General features: G+C 51.3%; 1 protein-coding gene across 3 annotated transcripts in view; it reads left to right on the top strand.

The window, feature by feature from the left end:
* Window positions 1-21,853, top strand: part of SCAF8 (SR-related CTD associated factor 8) — a 2,093,867-nt gene that overhangs the window by 666,878 nt on the left and 1,405,136 nt on the right. For all 3 annotated transcript variants that reach the window (XR_011268119.1, XM_069607748.1, XM_069607747.1), the window contains exon 12: window positions 18,394-18,548. Coding sequence is in view for 2 of the 3 variants with exons in the window: in XM_069607748.1 (XP_069463849.1) it covers window positions 18,394-18,548 (155 nt within the window). In the remaining variant the exon portion in view is untranslated. The remainder of the gene's footprint in view (window positions 1-18,393; window positions 18,549-21,853) is intronic.

Genomic DNA, 21,853 nt, shown 5'->3' with positions numbered 1-21,853 from the left:
GATGCACCTTTGGTTCTGGGTAATTCAAAAGGGAATCTCCTATTGAGCAGTCCGCCTAGCCGGAGTGGAGAACATGGCGACGAACGATCTGCGCAGGCAGAGCAGACTCTCATGACTGGGAACTAGCTCAGGAAGTCCTTCAAGTAATCTTCACCCTTTGGGGAACCTTTCAAGTGGATCTCTTCGTGACCAGTGTCAACCGCAAGTGCAAACTGTTGTGCTCCAGGGAATTTCCCCCAAGTGGAGCTGTAGGAGATGTTTGTCGTGGATTGGGAGTTTCCACTTCTGGATGCTTTTCCTCCAGTCCCCGTCATTCCTCACGTGATCAGTAGGTTGAGAAAGTTGAGGAAATCCATGTTCCTAATTGCCCCGGATTGGGTTAGGAGGACGTGGTACCCGGACTTCATCTGCCCTCAAATGCTTCTTTCACAAAGAGAAGACCTTCTCTCGCGAGAGGAGGGACAGGTTCTCCATCCAGAGGTCAAGACACTCAACCTTCACGCATGGTTTCTGAGAGGTTGAAATACAAGGATTGGGACCTCCCCGATGTCGTAATGGAGATTTTTCTTTCGGCCAGCAACAAAATTCTTATACAGATGCTGTTGGAGCAAATTCTGCAGCTGGTGTAGGGAAAAGGATGTAGACCCTTTTATATGCAATACTTATGGTGCTGTCTTGTTAGATTTGGCTAATCTAGGGCTCCAGATTGGGAGCATTAAATGATACTTGGCAGTGCTTTCAATCTTCAAGCACACCTCAGAGGTGGTATATTTTAAAATGCCATCGATTACAGTTTAAGAGGCTCACTGTGCTCACTCCAACACCTTTTCAAGCCATAATGTGGGATCTTCATCTGGTATTAATGTTTGCTTCTTTTGAGCCACTCCCCTCATGTCCGTTAAGACTGCTTACATTGAAAACATTTCTGTTGCATTAACATCAGCCCGTATGGTAAATTGCAGGCCATATCTAGTAAGCCTTCATTTACCTTTTATTTATTTGATTTTTTTTACAAGTAGGTTGTCCATTAGGTTGAACCTTCTTTCGTGCCAGAAATGTTATCTGATTTCCATTTAGCCCAGAAAAGTGTGATTCCAACTTTCAGCCTCCTCATCCTAGCAAGGAAGAGGAAAGGCTACATAGGCTTGATCCCAGAAGGGCTTTGAGATTTTATAGTTCTCGGATGATGAAAATACATCAACATGACCAACTTTTCATTGGCTAAACTGGTCACAAACTGGGACTTCCAGTTACTAAACTGACTTTATCCAGATGGATAATTCTTGCCATTTTGGACTGCTACAGATTAGCCTGGAAAGATCCCCCCAGAAGACCTATGAGCCTATTCCACAATGGGCATGGCAACTTCTTCCACTCTTCAAAGAGGGTTGCCTATAAACAACATTGGTGTGGCAGCCACTTGGTATAACATCCACACTTTCACAAAGCATTACTGTTTGGATTCATCATGTAGCCAGGAAGGTGGATTTGGGAAAGCAGTCTTCTGCTCAATCCATGATAAATCTTGAAACTGAAAATTCTTACGCTGCACGTGCTATATATGCTGACTGTTGGGGAGAATTTTCATTTCTGTGCGAAGTCCCTTTAATCTTGGAGACCCCCCCGCTCTTTTGCTGGATTCAGGGCTTTTTAATTTTAGCTTCTGAGTGAGGGGGACTTTTTTTTTCTCAAACGCTCATGTTTTTTTCTGACTAGGATTTTGGTGTTTATTACTGTTTAATGGAGTCTGGCAAACTCAGTAGGCCTTTGCTTTTTGCATTGTGACACACACCACCTTTTGTGCCACTGAGAAGTCCCTTGAACCTCTCTTAATGTTCGACTACATTTTCTTGGGGGAACTTATTTGGGAGAATTCTTATAAATGTGCTAATTCTCTCTACCTTCCAACCCTCCTGCTCTTTCGCTAAACTTGGAGACTTAACTTTTTAATTCTGTTTGTTTTCTGTGTTTATTTTCTTTGGTTATGGAGTTTTAAACAACTCCATAGTGTTAGGGAGAATTCTCATAAATATACTAATTCCCTTCACCTTAGAGACCCCCAGCAACTTTGCTGGATTTTGAGGACTTGATTCTTTTACCTGGAGAGAGTGTGAGCCTTTTTTCCCACTCGTTCGTATTTTGATGTGTTTTTCACTTGTGTTCTTTGATTATGGAGTTTTAGATAACTCCATAGGCATAATCTTTTCAGGTGTGTTACACAGCACCCTCAGTGCAGTGACACAGGGATGTCTTACTTCCCAAAGGTTTAGATACCTTCTCTGGGATAAACTACTGGTTCCCAGAGGATGCAAAGTGAAATTGACGTTACTAGTCTTTCCAAATTCCTAGACCCTGCACACACTACTTACAATAGTGCTTGAGGGGTCACCTAGTATCCCCTATGTCTAGAAACTCGTGTAGCAGTCAAATGCCACCCTTTCCTATCGAAATGGCTGGTGGCAGTGGTTTTACAACTAACTACGATTTTTCCTGACCACGAAAACCGGTAGCTAAAAATTGTGGGAGCCTTGTTTTTCAAGATGGCGTCTAAGCCCCCTTTGTGTGAACAGGGCCCCGTCTTCTTTTTTTCCCCATTTCTTTTTGGAAAGGTCCTTCTAGTGTTTCTCTGCGCACCAAACCAGGTTTGGTCCCTTTGTTTCGATGCCTTTGGCGGGCTTCAGGAGTAAAAACAGCCTATGGCGGCCGAGTGTCTGGAGTGGGCAGGAAGTGAGGGAGGTGCCCGAAACTCCCTGTGCTTAGTCTTCTAGGAGACCCAAATGCATTCTGGAGTGATTGGCTGGCTGACTGTCTGGCAAGGACAGCCACCCTGCTGGGTGAGTGGCAGCTAGGCTGTCATGAATGGGAGAAAACTGTTTAAAAGTAGTCTCTTGGACTGGAAAGCAGAGTCGACCACTGGAATGAAAGTACCGCAGATGAGCTGGAAGAGGACGGCTGCTCCAACTCCTGGACCCTAGGTTTGCCGAGTGAAGCCCTGCTGCAGGTCTGAATTGCCAAGTTCATCTCGACAGAGAAGCCCCTTCAAGGACAACTTTTTCCTTTGAGTTGGTGGGACCAATCAACTTGTAAGAAACCTGGTTACCATTCTCTGAACTGGTTAGGTTTAACCAGGGAGAGGAACACCAGCTTGTGTGCTTGAATTGCAGCTACTCGAACTGAAGTAACTCAATTTTGTCAGCGTTTTCTGTCGATCCCATGCAGTGCAGGAGTCCCCCGACGTCCTCCCTCTTGTCCCCACAACTGAGGCTCAGGAACAGCGAGATCTGCAGGAACCAACGACTTCAGCTGCATCCTCTGGCCTCACACTCCATGTGGGTGGTACCTGAGTTTAGGTAAGGGGTCTGTTGCATCAAACTCTCACATTAAGGTACTGCGCCAACCCGATTGAGAGAACTCCTCTCTCGCAGTGAAAGTTCGTGGAACTTTCACAACTTACTGGCCTAATCAGCTTGTGACCAACAAATGATTCTTTTTTGTACAAACTACTTCTGAGAACTTTGGCAATGACTTCACCATTTACTTCAAGAACTGCTCTTTCCTATCCAAGACACTAGTCAATTGACTTTGGCCTGGGCCTATTGAACTGAATCGAGTCCTCTAGTGAACTAAAACTATTTGCACTGCCTAAGAAAGTATTTGTGATCTATTCTGCTAACTTGTGCCTTTTTACTCCAATTGAAAGTAACTGAAATGCCATTTTGCTCCTATTTCAGGGGAGCCTAATTTGTTCAGAAACTTATAGGTTTGCTATTGAAGTGTTTGTGTATATTAAGTTGCCTCCTTCTACTGAATGTTTTCTAAATGATTGTGTAGTAAATTAATAAGTGTTTTACCAAGAAACCTTGAGTGGAGGTGTCTACTTGAACCACTGTGATTGTAAGATCTCTGTGTAACCTCTTGTAATTTTCACTTTCCCTCTTGAGCTAAGCCTGGCTGCTCAGCTCGCTACCACAAACTGTGTGGTACAGACTTATACCAAAGGTTGGTTTTTGCTTACACCTGTAGTCTGAATTGTATGTGGTGGTCCCAGAGGGTACTGCATGCAATTCTGCCTAACACTGGGGTCCTCGATAAACTTTGCAAAGTCCTGCTTGACTCCATTGCAGGACGCACTGTTTCTGGGAGCCCGACTCAACAGTGTCGTGTCTGGCGTCTGTCTGAGGATCGCGGTTATCCTGGGCAAGGTATGGCGGCTGTTGGACCTGAGGGGCGCAAGGGTGAGGTCCATCAAGTCCCTACTCGGCATGATGTCGTCGTGCATATACCTCATTTGGCTGTGAAGGCTACGGATGCGTATGCTGCAGTAGTTCCTTGATGCCCGTTGGACACAAGTGCCAGGCAGCTTCGAGGACAAGATCACACTCGACAAAAGTTTCCATCAAGCAATACAGTGGTGGGGAGTGCGCGCACATGTGTCCGCAGGCGCGGATTTCCAGGCCCCACCTCATCAGGAGATGGTCAAGATGGACGCCTCACTGAATGGATGGGGAGCCCACCCCAAAAGTCTTCATGCAAGAGGCCTGTGGCTACCAGAAGCGAAGTCGTTGCACATCGTGTTGGAGATGCAGGCAGCGTTTTGGGCCCTCAAGCCCATCCTTCTGTCCCTCAAGGGCAGGGTGGTACGGGTCTTCACGGACAACACCACCACAATGTTCTACATCCGGAAGCAGGGGGGGATTGGGGAGGGGGGGGGTCCAGATCCCCAGCGCTTTCCAAAGAGGCACAGGACCTTTGGCACTGTGCTGTAGCCCGTGGGATGTTCCTCATCCCATTTCATCTAGCAGGTGTGAAGAACACCATTGCTGACTCTCAGCAGGGAGATACGGTCTTGCCATGAGTGGGAACATCGGCAGGATTAAGTGGATCACCTGTTCCACAGATGGGGCAATCCCCATATCGATCTGTTTGCGACGGCGACGAACACCCAGTGCCAGAGGTTCGCTAGCAGGTTTCCCCAGCCGGGGAGCATGGGGGGGGACGCATTGTCTTTGCCCTCGGATGGCCCATTTCTGTATGCATTCCCTCCACTGCCGTTGCTTCTTTGACTAGTCGATCAACTCAGACGTGCCCGGTGCAGGATGATCCTCGTCGCACCGGCGTGGCTGAGACAGATAAGTAACCCGGTCCTACTCTGAAGTCCCGTCCCCTTTCCTCCATACTGTATGGGCGCCTTTCCACGGGACGGGAGACGGGACCTTTTTCACCAGAAAAAACCTCTTCCCCTTTAAATTTAGAGGTGCGCAGGGGTGCAGCCCAGGGAGCATGTTCGAGGGGATTGGGTCCTCCGACGTATTCCATATCTATGACAGTAATCACCACAGCTGTGCTGCTTCGGAAACTTTTTCGGCGTCTGCGTCCTGCGTCGATGACGTCGATGCGCCGCCGTCGAGGACCTCCTCCGACGTCATCCGATGTGATAAGTAGGACGCACGACGCCAGTAGCCTCAGTTCCGTTTTTTCCGCGAACGTGTTGCTTCGTGTTTCTCGGTTCTAGCCTCGACTCTTTGGAGTTCTGTTCTTTCTGGTTCTTCGAACCTGTTCGTTTGTGAATATTCCTTCGCAGCGATGTCTTCCACTTCGTCTTCAACCCCGCGTCCGGGCTTCAAGAAGTGCGGGGTGTGTGGGTCCAAGATGTCGGTGACTGACTCGCACGACGCCTGCCTCTGGTGCCTCGGGGAGGCCCACGACACGGATGACTGTGTCGACTGCCTGTCGCTCACTTCCAAGGCCTTACGCGAACGTAAGAAGAAATTGTCGGTAGGTCGGGTGTCCAAGCCCCGGAAGTCGGAGTCGGCGGGGCTTTCGACGGATGATTCGAGGGGTGACTCTCCGCGTCATCGTCGGAAGTCTCGTCGGTCTTCTTCTAGGAGTCGGTCTCGCCACTCCTCTGCCTCTTCGAGGCGTTCTCGGAAGCGCCGTCACCGGTCGCCTTCCAGGTCCTCTTCCGAGGACTCTGCCCGGCACGTCGGTTATCCCACCAGCCGTGCGACGCCGGAGGAATGGGCTTCCTTCGGGAAGAAAATGTTGGCGATTCTTGAGTCGCAGGGTACTCAACCGTCCGCGCCCCCGAGTGGGGTCGGCCGTGTGAGGTCGAGAGACGCCGCTCGCAAGAGTGGTCGGCACGAGTCACGGGAGAGGTCCCGTTCGGGCAAGGAGGCTCGTTCTCGCCGTACCCGTTCCAGGTCCCGGTCCTCGACGCGATCGAGACCGTGTGCACCTGTGATGTCTTCGAAGAAGACATCGACGTCTGAGGCGTCGAGGGCGTCGACAGGCTTTCTCGAAGCTCCGGCTCCGAGGAAGTCGTCGAGGCCGTCGACGTTCAGGTCGTCGAGGGACACGCTCGGGGCTCCGGCTTCGAGGGCTGTGTCGACGCCGCCGATTTTGGAGGCGCTGCGTCTGACGTCGACGCCGATTTCCTCGACGTCGACGCCGATCCTCTCGGCGCCGTTGCCGGTTTTCTCGACGGCGGCGCCGATTCGCTCGACGCCATCGACGCCTTTCGTGTCGGAGGTGCCCCGTGTCTCGGGTGTACCCCCTAGGAAGGCTCTGGCTAAGTGCAGGCACTCTCAGGTGCCTTTCCACCGCTTGGATTATATTTCGGAGGCGGATGAGGATTCGGTTGGCCTGGTTCCTGATCAGGTGCCGGATGGCATTGTCTCGGGCCATAGTCAATTTGACGATTTGAGGCAGTCGCTGCATGATGCTAGTGGTCTGGACACCTCTCCGGAGGTGGAATTTGGTCGGCCTGAGCCTGGCTCCCATGCCGATTCCTCATACCGGCGCCTTATGGCTAGGGTGTCTGAGTATCTGGGATGGTCTGCTCCCCCAGGGGAGTTTGTGCAGGATGATCTGACGGACATCCTTGATGTTGGTCCCCCAACTGACCCGGTACTGCCATTCCATATGGCTTTACAGCGTAGGGTGGCGGCGGCTTGGACTGCTCCGGAGAGTCTCCCGGCAGTGGGCAGATCCTTGTCGCGGAAATACCGTCCAGCCAGTGGCGACCCCTGCTACTTGACCAGGCACCCCACTCCGGAAAGTTTGGTGGTGCAGGCGGCCACGGCCCCGGCGAAGCAGGCGTCGTACCCTACCATCCCTCCTGATAGGGACGACAAACGTTTTGATGGCTGGGCGAAGAAGGTGTTTTCTTCTGGTGGTATGGCGCTTCAGGCGGCCAACTCCATTTGTGCCTTGTCACGTTTCACGCACACTCTGTGGAACTGTGTTGCGTTAGCGGCTGAACATATTCCCGAAGGGGACGAACGGGATGGTTTCCTTGCTTTGGTCCAGGATGGTAAGGATGCCATGTGTGAGTCCGTTCAGTCGGGTTTGGACTTAGCTGAATGCGTCAGTAGGTCCATGGCGGCGAGCACCGTGATACGCAGGTTTGCGTGGTTGCGGAAGTCGGGGTTTGCTCCTGATGTGCAGTCCCGGCTCCTCAACATGCCCTTTGATGGTGAACATCTTTTTGGCAGCAAGGCTGACGAGAGCCTTGAGAGGTTGCAGACCTCAAAAGCTGCAGCGAAGTCGTTGGGCGCTGCAGTTCGCCAACCTCCGCCTTTTCGTCCTAGGGGACAGCAGTGGAGGGGTGGCTCCTTTCGCTATTACTCGTCCTTTGGTAGAGCGAGAGGTGCTGGCAGTCAAAGGGGCCAACGCAGGGGTACCAGAGGTGGACGACAAGGTACCCGTGGTGCCAAGGCCGCTCGGGCAGTTGCCTCTTTGCCCTCAGGTAACGCCGCAGCCGCTCCTACTCAGTCTTGAGGCCATGTCCCATGGTTCGCCGGTTGGGGGAAGGCTGGCGCAGCATCTTGTAGAGTGGCGTGCCATTACTTCAGATGTGTGGGTTCTGGAGATCATAACCCACGGCTACTGTCTTCCCTTTCGGCACAGGCCTCGCGACAATCCACCGGGGAACCTCTCTTTGAAGTGTCCGGATCCGCTCCTTGCGCAGGAAATTCAAGCCCTGCTGGAGAAAGGCGCCATAGAACTGGTGCCTGTAGCGGAGAGGAACAAGGGGTGGTATTCCCCTTATTTTTTGATTTCCAAGAAAGACGGGGGATTGAGACCCATCATGGACTTGCGCGGTTTGAACAAACTCCTCAGGAAGGACAAGTTCAAGATGGTTACTCTCTCTCAAGTCCTCCAGGCCCTTCAGCTTCAGGACTGGTTGGTGTCACTCGACCTCAAGGATGCTTACTTCCATGTGCCGATCCATCCCAGGCACAAGAAGTACCTGAGGTTCGCGGTTGGCGACTCGCACTTTCAGTTTCGGGTCCTGCCGTTCGGTTTGACCTCCGCCCCGAGGGTTTTCACCAAGCTCATGGTGGTGGTGGCAGCGCATCTCCGGCAAGGGGGGATTCACGTCTACCCCTACCTGGACGATTGGTTGATCAGGGGGAGCTCTCCCGAGCAGGTCCTGGATCATCTGTCCGTCGCCTGCCACTCCCTTCACAGGCTGGGCTTCTCCCTCAATTTCAAGAAGTCCCATTTGACGCCAACGCAGAGGCTCCAGTACATAGGAGCAGTGCTCGACACTTCCCTGGGGCAGTGTTTTCCTCCCCAGGTGAGGGCTCTTCACATTCAGCAGATGGTGCGCAAGTTTCAGCATGCCCAGACGCTCCCAGCGTTCGAGTTCTTGAGGTTGCTCGGCCTCATGGCGTCCTGCATTCTTCTGGTGCCAGAGGCTCGCCTGCGAATGAGATCTTTGCAGTGGGCACTCAAGATGCAATGGTCGCAGTCCTCCGGCAGGATGTCGGACCCGATTCAGGTGCCGCCCTCGGTCGCCCGGGACCTTCTGTGGTGGGCCGTCGAAGGCAACTTGATGAAGGGGGCTCCGTTTTGGCTTCCCTGGCCGGAGGTGACGATCGTGTCGGATGCATCCCTCACGGGATGGGGAGCTCATGCCAACGGGCTGACAGTCAGCGGTCGTTGGTCTCCGTCGGAGTCCAGACTCCATATCAGTCTGTTGGAGCTGAGGGCCGTCAGGCTTGCCCTGAGGGCTTTTCTGCCGACTGTGCGAGGAAAGAATGTCCTGATCCTGACGGACAACACGGTGGCCATGCACTACCTCAACAAGAAGGGGGGGGCAGGGTCACTTCCTCTGTGCAGGGAGGCGATGCAGCTCGAGTTCTGGGCCATCCAGCAGGAAGTTTCGATCTCGGCAGTTCATCTGGCCGGAGTCGAGAACGTGACGGCGGACGCTCTGAGCAGGCAGAGCACGATCTCTCACGAGTGGGAGTTGGCTCAGGTGATTCTCCTGGAGATCTTCGCCCTTTGGGGGACCCCTCAAGTGGATCTCTTTGCCTCCAGTGTCAACCGGAAGTGCGAAAGGTTTTGCTCGCGGGAATTTCCTCCAAAAGGAGCCTTAGGAGACGCGTTCGTGGTGGAGTGGTCGTTCCCGCTGCTGTACGCGTTTCCTCCGGTCCCCGTCATCCCGCAAGTGCTGCGGAGGTTACGGAAGTTCGGTTCCCGGATGATCCTCATTGCTCCGGCGTGGGCTCGGAGGACGTGGTACCCGGACCTTCTCGACTTGTCCATCTGCCCTCCACGTCGTCTTCCCTACCGAGACGATCTGCTCTCACGGGAGGGGGGTCAGGTTCTCCATCCAGAGGTCGGATCCCTCAACCTTCACGCTTGGCTTCTGAAAGGTTGAGGTATAAGGAGTGGGACCTCCCTGAAGACGTGATGGAGGTGTTGCTTTCGGCCCGAAGGCCCGCAACTAAGTCTCTGTACCGTTGCCGTTGGCGTAAGTTCTGCGACTGGTGCAGAGTTCAGAATGTGGATCCTTTTGCATGTGACATCCCCATTGTTCTGTCCTTTTTGCTTTCTTTGGCCCACAGGGGCTTGCAAGTGGGTACCGTTAAGGGTTACCTGGCGGCGCTGTCCATCTTTAAGCGCTCATCTGAAGAATGTTCTTACTTTAAAATCCCTTTAATTTCACAGTTTCTAAAAGGGCTCACTAATGTGTTCCCTCCGTCGCCTTTCCTGGTGCCCGGTTGGGATTTGAACCTTGTTCTTAGGTTTCTTATGGGTGCTCCGTTTGAGCCTTTACATTCTTGCCCTTTGAGGCTGCTGACTTTGAAAACTGTGTTTTTAGTTGCGGTTACTTCCGCTCGCAGAGTGAGTGAGTTACAGGCACTTTCTGTTAAGCCACCCTTCACTGTATTTCACAAGGACAGGGTTGTCCTTCGAGTTCGTCCTTCTTTTCTTCCAAAGGTAGTGACGGAATTTCATTTGGCCCAGAAGATTGTTCTTCCGGCATTCTATCCTCCTCCGCATCCTGGTAAGGAAGAGGAGAGGCTCCATAGGCTTGATCCTAGGAGAGCTTTGAGCTTTTATGTTTCTCGCATGTCCCGGGTCAGAGTGGACGATCAACTCTTTATTGGTTACGCTGGTAAGCGCTTGGGGCAAGCTGTGACGAAACAGACTTTGTCCCGCTGGATTATTTTGGCCATCTCGGAGTGTTACCGCTTGGCGGGCAAGGTCCCACCGGCTGGCTTGCGGGCCCATTCTACCAGGGGCTTGGCTGCATCTACTGCCCTGCAGAGGGGTGTTCCTATTCGCAACATCTGTGATGCTGCCACCTGGGCTTCAGTGCATACATTTGTGCGGCATTATTCCCTCGATTCCATCAGAGGGCAGGATCTGGCCTTTGGCAAGGCGGTCCTTTGCTCTGCTATTTGATTGGCTATTCTAAATTTTATTTTCTAAATTCTTTCCCTCCTCCTTGATTTGGTACTGCTTTGGGAGTCTGTCATAGATATGGAATACGTCGGAGGACCCAATCCCCTCGAAGAACAAGTTACTTTCTTACCTGGTAACATTCTTTCGATGGGATGGTCCGACGACGTATTCCATATCGCTCCCGCCCTGCCTTCCCCGCTGCAGAATTTCTGTTGCGTTTGCAGCTTACGTTCCGCAAGGCTTTGTGTCGGACTGGCAGTTGACTCTTGTCACACGTTCTGGGGGGAAAAAACTACAACTGAGGCTACTGGCGTCGTGCGTCCTACTTATCACATCGGATGACGTCGGACGTCGGAGGAGGTCCTCGACGGCGGCGCATCGACGTCATCGACGCAGGACGCAGACGCCGAAAAAGTTTCCGAAGCAGCACAGCTGTGGTGATTACTGTCATAGATATGGAATACGTCGTCGGACCATCCCATCGAAAGAACGTTACCAGGTAAGAAAGTAACTTGTTCTTCTGCCCTGACTCTGCCCTTCGGCGCCACACCTCAGTCCCCCTTTTTTGCATTGACTGGAACGGGCCGAATTCACCAACGCTCCTGGGTTTGGCTTCGCCCATGTAATTCCACGCGTGGATACTTCTTTGTCTTAACTATCATTCAGGTACTCGATCTTCCGGGGCATGTACACTTCTACAGTGTTCAGCAGGTGTCCATCCTACAACGGGCTCTTCCCAACTTCAGACCCCCACTCCCTCTGCCTACGTTGCCTTGGCCCAGACCACGGTTGGCAATCATGTTCCGCGTGTGACTCGCTGTTTTTGAAGGCGCTGAAGAACAGTCTAGCCAGGTGGAGGGAGTTCTTCCAGAAGTCGCCGCCAGAGGATCTCAAGAACTTCGTCAAGCATCGAACCAGGCCCAAGTTGGGGCTGATATTTTCCAGCGCAACCCGCCGGTAGACTCCTTCCCAGGGTCTCTCCCGCACGGGAGGGACCGGCCAGGTCCTTCTACTGAGGCTGCTACAGCTACCGGCCTTCGGGTCGAAGGATCCTCTGATCCTCCAGGGTGCAGTGTTGAGGGATCGGAAGGTTCTTTTACCGGGTCTACACCAGAGGGGCTCTGCCCTTTTACCAGCACCATGGCCGAGGGGCTACACCTTAAAACCGGCAATATGTCCAAGGGGCTATGCCCTAATACCGGCAATACGTCCAAGGGGGTGCCTAAACGCAGCTCCACCGATCCCCGGGGTTGAGGGTGTCGCACCTACTGGGCCGAGGCACGCAAGAGTCTTGGACGAGGCCGGGCCCAGCGGGCCAAGCACCACGTCGCAGGCACGTGGCAGGCAGTTCCAAAGAGGCACCCATCCAACGCCATTCTAGGAATCTGGCGGAGAACGAGTGTCAAGGTGGGACTGGCCTCAACCAGTACATGGCCTACAGTCTACCCTTCATTTGCGCAGGGCAGCTTTCCTTTGCATCCATATGGACAGGGTATGCAGCAGCTCCAGCAACCACCTGCTACCCTGTCGGTACCTCCTGCCACCTCTTTGGCCAGTTAGGAGGTGCTCTTCGAGAAGTTCCTTGGCCTCATGAGGTCTCCTCAGATGGGGGTTATCAACGACGCCCTCAGTGAATTCATCCCCGCCATGCTAGCGGCACCACAGATGCCTCCATCGGGGCCCCAGTGCAGCCGCCTCCTCTGGCTCCAATGCCAACTCTGCAACCCCCGCCGCCTGCGGCTGCAGTCCCTGTACCCCAGCCTCCGCCGCCATCTACTTCTCCTCCTCCTCCTCCACAGGATCCTCCGGATCTGCAGGCTGGGACTAGGAGGAGGATCCGGAGACGCCATCCTCAGCCAGGGCCTTCCACGGACGTCTTGCTGGCCTGGCGGAGTACCTGGGCCTCCCCCAACCCGAGGTCGAATAGCCGGCAGAGGGGGTTCTGGCAGAGGTCCTCACCCGACACCCCTCTGCCAACCCAGGGATTCTACTGCAAACCGATGTAGTCTCCCTGGCCAAGAAGGGTTGGCTGAAGCCCCAGCCGGTCAATTGACTCCTGGACGGCAAGTACAGGCAGATGGAGGGGGATACACTCTTGCTCTCGACCCATTCTCAGCCACACTCCTCGGTGATCGCTGCAGCATCACTATACTCCCAAGCATCAGTCGTCCTCAGCCTTCTCTGCGGCGCTGCTAGGCAAGGAGAAGATCTTGCAGGCGTACGGCAAGAAGATCTACTCCAATGCATTCTTGCACCTCTGTCAGGCCAACGCGTATGCAATGCTGGCTGCCGCCAACCAAAAGTTATGGCGGGAAATTGCAGACTTCCTCACCGTACTCCCCACCCAGTGCTTTAAGGCGGGGCTAGCTGAAGCCAAGCTGTGGTGCATGACCTCATGGCATCCACGTTGGCTCATATCGATACCTCAGGCTGTGCCATCTGCATTGCCACAGACATGAGGAGAACAGCCTGGCGCCGGGCAACGAAATTCAACCCAGATGTCCAGGGGCGCATTCTAGATCTACCATTCGGGGGGGGGGCCTTTTCCACGCCTCTACGGACGAAGAGCCAGAAAAAAGGAACAGCTCACAAACGGCAAAGTCTCTATTCTTAGAAAGACCATCCCCAAATCGTACACCCAATCTCAGCAGCACTCTGAAAAGGGTTGTACATATGGAGGGTTCCACGACTTCCAGGAATGCAGATCCAGGCAGCCGGACCGCTCGCAGTCTCAACTGGTGCAAACGACAAACGGGTGGGGGGGGGGTAAGGGCTTTCTACAGTCCCCCTCCTCAGCGTCAGCCTTTGAGGGAAAAAAGGCATGAAATGCCCCTTCGAGTCTACATGTCTCCAGTGGGGGGCAGGCTTGCTCTCCATGCACAATTCTGGCACCAGAATTTCGCGGACCCCTGGATCCTCTCTGTAGTATCCATGGGGTACCGCCTTCCTATTCCACCCTCTCCTCCCTCCTCCCTTCCACTCCCACAGGTTGGGACAGGAACTCTTTTGGCAGAGATCCGGTCGCTCGTAGAGAGCCAGGCAGTGGAGAAAGTTCCATCCTCCCAGTGAGGTTTTGGCTTTTACTCCAGGATTTCCGCCTTTCAGAAGAACAACCAGGCAGGGCTGAGAGTTGTACTGGACCTGTCCACCCTCAACCTCTCCCTACCCCAGCAAAAATTCAAGATGGTTACACCAGCTTTTATAGCGGAGACATTGGACAAAGGAGACGGGATGTGCCCCCTGGACCTGAAGGACGCATACCTACACATCCCGATTTGGCAGCCCCATCGTTCTTTCATTCGGTTCAGGATCATGGGCTACCATTTTCAATACAAAGTTCTTCCATTTGGCCTCAACTCGGCCCCCAGAGTCTTTACCAGACTAATGAACGCTGTGGCGGCCCTCCTCAGAATACAGGACCTCCACATCTACCCATACCTCGACGACTGGCTCGTCAGGGCTACATCTCCGGAAGTGGTTCACCACTCTTCCCATGCCCTTATGAACACACTGCACAATCTGGGCTTCTCGCTCAACCTCAAGAAGTCACAGCTGCAGCCCACGCAGACTGACATTCCTGGGACTCATTTGGGAAACGTGCTCCGATAGGGTCTTCCTGTCGGAGGACAAACTCTCGGCCATCAAGAGGGCCACCGCCCACTTACTCAGCAGAGGGGTGACCTCGGCATGATGGTAACACATCCTGGTTCTACTGGTGACGGTCCTGTTAGCTTTGCCGCACACGAGACTAAGGATGAGAAGGATTCAGCTGCACTTCGCGGCCTCATGGAATCAGGAGCGGGGCTCGCAATCCGAGATCAACAAAGTTCCTCCATCTCTCCACCCGGACCTAACATGGTGGTCCATGTACTGCAACCTATGGACGGGCAAGCCCTTTCGGCCGCCCTCTCTGCAGGCCACCATCACCAGACTCCTCGCTCGAGGGTTGGGGAGCCACCCTGGACAATCTCTCGGTCCACGGCACCTGTACTCGACAGGTGAGGTCACCCCCAAGTGGATTTGCAAGATCAAGGAATCTCACTGACTCTTCATCATTCTGATAGCTCCATGGTGGCCCGGGCAGGCAATGGTTTTTGGATCTCCTCAGCCTCTCGGAGGTGCCCCCCATACACCTTCCGATGGGCCCTGCACATCTTCTGGCGGAGCAGGGGGCAGAATCATCCACCCTTTACCAGGGAAACTAGCCCTCACAGCGTGGTACCCGAGCAGGTAACGCTTCGGCACCTCAGCCTCTCACAGGCCAATCTGGAGATCATACAGGGCGCCGGGAGCAAAGCCACCAGGGCCCAGTACAAAAGCAAATGGACCAGATTCTGCCACTGGGCAGACTCCAAGGGAATTGACCGCCTGGCCTGCAATTTGGACGACATGCTCTCCTTTTTGGCACACCTCGCTCACTCTGGCGTACAGGTGGACACCTGCCACACATACCTTGCATCCATTGGAGCTTACAGGAACTCGTAGGAAGGCATTTTTTCCTCCTCCAAACCCATCGTCAAACATCTGAAGGGTCTTGCTAGGCTCTACCCGTCCGTCAAGAGACCGCATTCGATGCAATGGCGTCCGTGGACATCAGGCTGATCGCCTTCAAGACGGCCTTACTAGTCGGTCTTACCTCTGCTCGCAGTCAGCGAGATCCAGGTGCTGGTCGCCTCTGAACGACATACCACCTTTCACAAGGACAAGGTAGTCCTGCAGACGCACCCAGGCATTTCTGATAAAGGTTCCATCTGCGTTTGACTTGAACGAAGAAATAGTCCTTCCCACGTTCTTTCCCGATCCCAAGGACGAAGCGCAGAGAGTGCTACACTGCTTGGACATCAGGCGTGCCTTAAAATTCTACTTGGACAGGACCAAGGGCTTCCACAGTTCGGTTGCCCTGTTTGTCACTTTCGGAGGCCAGCACAAGCCGCTCCCGGCCATCATGCATGCCCATGCAGTCAAGGCCAAGAAAACGGCCATCGTATTCCAGTGCCGTGTCCCTTGGCAAGTCATAAGCAGGGCGGCCACTTGGACCTCTTCCTCGGCTTTCTGCAGGCATTACTGTCTGGATGCCTATGCGGCTTTCGGACAGGCGGTTCTCAGGAACCTATTTGCTTAAGGTGGGTCTCCTCTCCACCCTGGGGCTACAATCAGTTGTAATCGCCCATACAGTATTGAGGAAAGGGGGGTGAGATGTAAGGGTAATTATAAGTTGCTCACTGAAGTGACGAACGTGCTCTTAGTCCATAGTCCCCTTTCCTCCATACGTCCCACCAACCTCCCACCTAATACAGGTGTCATTGGGCAATGTTAAACCTAGTGTCGACGCGTCAATGGGGACTGAGGTGTGGTGCCGGAGGGCGAAGTCAGGGCAGCGCATGCTCCCTGGGCCGCACCCCCGCTCACCTCTAACTTTAAAGCTGAAAACATTTTTTTTCTGGTGAAAAAGGTTGTCTCCTGTCCCTTGGAAGGAACACCCATACAGTATGGAGGAAAGGGGACTATGGGCTAAGAGTACGTTAGTCACTACGGTGAGTTACCTATAATTTCTGGACATGTCAGCCTTCCCTCCAGTCAAGCTTCCGGCGGTCGCAGATCTTCTCGCTGATCCTGAATGCCTGGTTTCTGCAGTTTGGGGGTTACGATTTCGTTAGCGGATTGTAAGGAGGTGCTCGCCAAGGCCAGAGCTTCATCTACTCTCAAATGCTACAGGCACCAAGTGGAAGAGGTTTGCAGTTTGGTGCCATACCTAGAAGATTAACACTCTACGAGTCACTGCTCCGCAGGTGCTTCTGTATTTGTTGTCGTTTGCTAAGGCAGGACTGGCCCATGCTTCCATCAAAGTGCATCTGGCGGCTATTTCCCGCTACACCCGGTCTCCTGGACGATCATCCTTATGGTCGCATCGTTTGGTCAAGGAGTTTGCCAAAGGACTATATTGCTCGTTCACGCCGGTGAAGGCTCCGGTCCTGGCGTGGGAGCTTAATGTGGTGCTTACTAGGCCCATGAGTCCCCCGTTCTATCCTATGAATTCAGCGCCACTGAAATGTTTGTCGTGGAAAACAGCTTTTCTTGAGACCATCACCTCTGCACAAAGAGTGGGAGGGATCCAGGCCCTGTCTTGTAAACCGCCTTATTTGACATTCCACGACACAAGGGTGGTGCTGCGGACGCACCCCTCCTTCATGCCCAAGGTGCCGGCAGACTTTCATCTAAACAAGCCCTTGATGTTAACTGTATTCTACCCGACGCCTTCATCGCCGGCTGAGAGGACTTAGCACTTGCTGGATGTGGCTAGGGCGCTCAAGTTCTATGTGGACTGCACAAAGAGATTCCGGGAGACGTCGCAACTTTTTGTGAACTTTGGCCCTGTGAACCATGGGAAGGCACTCTCCAAGGCTTCCATTTCAAGGTGGCTCTCCGGCTGCATCACCCATTGTCACCGCTTGGCAAACCGACCGTTGCCTGGCCGTCAGAGAGCCCATTCAACCAGTGCGATCGCTGCAACTACAGCGTTCCTGTCTGGTGTGCCCCTGCTTGACATCTGCAGGGCTTCTACGTGGAGGTCGATGCACACCTTAACTAAGTTCTACTGCGTCAACAGGGATTCCAGAGAGGAGTCCAGAGTCGGCCAAATAGTGTTGTGCAACCTGTTCACTTGAAGGTGAGCCTGGTGAGGAGGTAAGAGATGCTTCATTTTGAGCTTTGCCACCTCCCGTGGTTGTGCAAGTGTATACTGCTATGTATTCTTTATTCATGAGTATGTGAATTCATGCCAGACGCCATGCTGGAGAAGGAACAAGTTACTTACCTGTAACTGTTGTTCCCCAGCTTGGGTCTGGCATGGAGTCACATGCAAACCCTCCCGCCTATGCCTCTGCAGCTCTTCTCTTGGTCATACTGCCACTTTACGTGCTACCAAATCTGAAAATGGCTGCCAGAGGAGAGGCTTAGGTAGAAGGCAGTCTTTGGCTGGGGGCAGTATGACCCAGAGACCAGTGATTGGTTGTTAGGAGGAAGACAGTTCAGAAGTGAAACTGATTTTTTTCTTTACCGAGGATTCCCAGCCTGACAACAGGGAATATTCATGAGCATGTGAATCCATGCCAGACCACAACAGTTACAGGCAATAACTTGTTCCTTACTCACCGTAATCTTATTTCTGATGCTTTTATCTGCTTTGATTAACATGCGCCCACCCTTCCTCCCTGTGGAGCGAAGGTACATGGATGCTTTTGAGCTGGTCTGGTGCACATCTGCTTGGATACACCTGTACTCACAATAATCTTCATGCTACCTCATGTCAGAAACAAAACAATCTGAGGGACCTCGACGCTTGAGGGGCCATGGGTACAGTGGATGTCACACTATCGATAGTATTACTGGCACGCCCTGTTGACGTCCCCCTTCTAATTTCGAAAATGACAAATGTAATACTCTGCAGCTGCCACCAGATTTCGGCCTTTGCACAGCATGTGAATCTAAGCAGATACAAGCATCAGAAATATGGTTACGGTGAGCAATGTATCCCATATATTGCTCCAGAAATAAGTGACTGAACTCTGCCCTATTCCTAGATATGGCAACATTAATGGCCACACATTTTGAAAATGTGAAAACCTCTGCACGTTGTTTGTGTCCACAAACATATATTTCTGATACCAGCTTTTGATATTTGTTTGTGCTTAGGATATGGACCTTGAAGAAGTAACTGAGCAAGAAGTAACCGAGGAGGAGGCTTTTGAAGAGGAGGAGGAAGAGGAGGAAGAGGAGAAAGAAGAGAAAGAAGAGAAAAAGCCTGTTATTGAATCAAAGTCAAGTACACCTTCAAGATCCCATTCAAGGTCTGGCAATATAACTTCAGTTTTACAATCTATACTTTTTGTTTTCTAAAACATGGTTTTTAATCTTTATTAGCAAAATCAAAACTAATCCATGAAATGATCGATTTAGAAATGTCAGCAGAAGAAAAACAAAGTATTTGAACAAAAATGACATTCGGTTTTGACTCTCTACATTTCTGGCAACCTGCTCCCCCCACCTCTTACTTACCTGTTGGCAGCAAACCTTGTTGTGTGCCGCTGACTCCTCCATCCCTCTGCAGCACCAGTTCTCTTAATGTACATGCATGGGAACCGGCGCAGCAGGATCCTTTTTTTAAATGTTTTTTTTTTTAACATGGTTATTTTTTTTTTTTAAACGTTATCTTAACTGGCGCTCCCCTCTCCTTGTTCACTATAATGGCACTGAATGGTTTATTTGATCCAAAGTTTTCAGCTGTACGAACTTTTCGGAAAGCAGAAATTCATTCAAACATACCATTCAGTTTTTTTTTTTTATTCGACCATTTCTACAGATACCGCAATTCTGTGGTGGTATAATTAAGTGGCTTTGACAACTTTTTCTTTTTATCAGGTAGTGGATACCAATGGGTGAAGTAATGCAAATTTTAGGTTGGAATTCAATTTCTAGGGTTCTGCAGTATCATTTTATGGGACCCCCTAATCTGCTTTCTCCAACTTTTTTGCGGGGGGGGGGGGGGGGGAGAGAAGGTTCGTGGAGTTTATGATTTTTGTATTGAATTTTCCATAAATACTCTAATTGTTAGGACAGTTTTTTAAATGTCCAACTAGGGGCTTACATAAAACCATACTTCAAATGGATTGTGTCCTCCCGCGTATTCATCCAGTCGCAAGAAAGTTAACAGGGGTAAGTAACTTGTTCATCTGAGGCAGTACATACGCTCCACTCTTCGTATAAGGCTGTACCATTTGAGAACGTGTTTAGCATAGGCAGAGCAGCCAGGCTTATATTAGGATTGAGAGCTGCAGTAACAACCTGCAAGTAAAAATGACTAAAAATTATAAAGGTAAACCCACTGCTACCAACCCATTCAAGTAAACTTGCAATTGTAACAGAAATGTTAACAGGTAAGTAAGAAAAGGGATACTTTGTATCACACCCCCCCTCCCACCGCCCCCCCTCCTAACCCCCACAAGCACTTCACATAAGGTGGGGTGTGCTGGCTCACTTATACAACATGTAAAGGGGATGGAAACCCCTCTTTACTACTTAAGAACATTAGTTCACCCAAGTACAAGAACATTAGTTCACCCAAGTACATGAAAGAAAATAACAGGGGAGTCCATTCCAAAGAGGCAACCCAGCCTAAGCCCAAAAGTTCTAGGAAACTAGAACTCCAACCATACAATATGGAGAGACCTACAAATGTCACCAATAAAAAGTGTAAAAGACTAGATGAGAGGGTACAAATATTTCCCTTCACCTAGGGACAAGGTGAAATAGTTACCTTCTCCAAGAACATGTTTTGGGTTGAATACAGATCAGGAAGATTTGTCATATGAACATCTTACCTAACAATTGTAAAGTATATATTACCATATTTTAAGCACACATAAACCTAGAAAATAGTTGATTTAACCAATGTAAAGCACAGTGTAATGTACCCACTAATTAGCAAAGAGGACAAGACCAACATTACAGAAACAAAAGGGGAAGGGTGAAGCATAAAGTGCAGAGTATAAAATATAGGAAATTAACGGTGGCTTAGGTACATTCGAATTGGGATCAGTGTTTAAGGAGGTTTATCATTTGTAAGTTGCACCCCCTCTCCTAGTGAGACACCCAGCATTGTTTGCTGGCCTTCTGGACCCGTTTCTGAAATCCTGAATGAGCAGGGTTTTTTTCCACTCATTTATTCTTATTGGCTCTCTTTTGCAACTCTGTTCTCTGCATTTTACCTTTTTACTATTGAGTCTACTTTTCTCCATATCTCAACGCATCTGTGTCTAACTTTTACAGCACACAGCTCCTTATTGGCAGTGTTACTGGGAACCCTTTGGGTTCTCATTCTTTTTTTATCCTAGAAAAATACTTTATATCCCTTCTGATATTTTGAGAGATTGGCACACACTGCCTTATGTGGATTACCAAGGGGATACCTACTATCCCCCTTCTCTCTGCTCATGTGACTTTGTATTCAGATAGATAACCTTCAAGTTATGGCTCGTGGCAGTGGATGTGTTCTACCAACTATTGTGCTATTTTTTACCGCAGACAGTATTCAGTCCTGGTTGTGCACAATAGGGTCACGTAAGTACTAACTTGTTGGCTCCTTTCTTTTTTTTCGCAATTTCTAGTGTGGTTCTTTATTAGCTCTTCTACCATTCCGGGAGGGGGAGGTCTGTGTGTGGCCTTTGCTGAAAAACCCTGGGTGTCTCCCAAGTGCACCTACTTATCCCCCTTTGTCTCCCAACACCCCCTTAGGCTCCAGTGTGTCTGGGCAGGCAGGAAGTGGAGGAGTTTTTCACTCCCCTGCCCTTTGTCTGTATGAGTGCCTGAATAGAGCAGGCTCCCACTGGGGGTCTGGCTGTCCTATTGGACAGCCACCCGCCCCTTTCTGTAAACTTCTGAGAGATTCCGGAGGAGTGTGTGCTGAAACTGAATAAAAGGTGACACCGTGAACCGACCACTGCTGTCCTGAGCCCGTTTTCTATGCGACAGAGCAACTCCGAAGAGGACGACTCCTTCCCAGTCTGAGCCATTTCCCGGGGTGCTGTGCATTTCCAGAGCTGCAGACCGCGAATACCAGGGGTCCTCGAACCCAATTGGAGTGAATCATCTTGCCAATGTCAAATCCGTCCAAGTTTTTGCTGAACTCCAGCAGAACCTCCAGACACAATCCGACTCATCAAAGCCCCCTCACCACAGTTCAGGACTCCAGGAATCTAAGATTGACCGGCGATTCGTGTTTTTGGTTAGTGCTGCAGAAAAGGCACCAAAACTGCAGACTGACCAGAGAAGTTGAAGAAATCCATACCAGACGTCCTCTCTTTCTCTCTCGAGACTGCTGCTGAGATATCCCGTTCAGAGTTTTGGGGAGGAATTGGTGCAGTCACACTGTGTGCGACTGCACAAGACTTATCTGCTTTGTATTAGGTAAACCACCTTTTGGTATAGGTCTGCACTACACGAGTTGGTAGTGTGACTGATCAGTCAGGCCTATGTCAAGAGGGGTAAAGGTGAGCTGTAGAGTTGTACAAATGAAATTCGTACATACAGGTTGTTGGGCAAGATTGTATGCAGTATCCTGTGGGAGACTGCACCAGCCGTGTGCTCTTGGCAATAG

Source organism: Ambystoma mexicanum, chromosome 4q (assembly GCF_040938575.1).
Source record: "Ambystoma mexicanum isolate Mex_15411 chromosome 4q, UKY_AmexF1_1, whole genome shotgun sequence".
In the NCBI taxonomy this organism is placed as follows: Eukaryota; Metazoa; Chordata; class Amphibia; order Caudata; family Ambystomatidae; genus Ambystoma; species Ambystoma mexicanum.
Note: the sequence above shows the minus strand (reverse complement) of the source record. Positions and strands in the feature narration are given on the sequence as shown.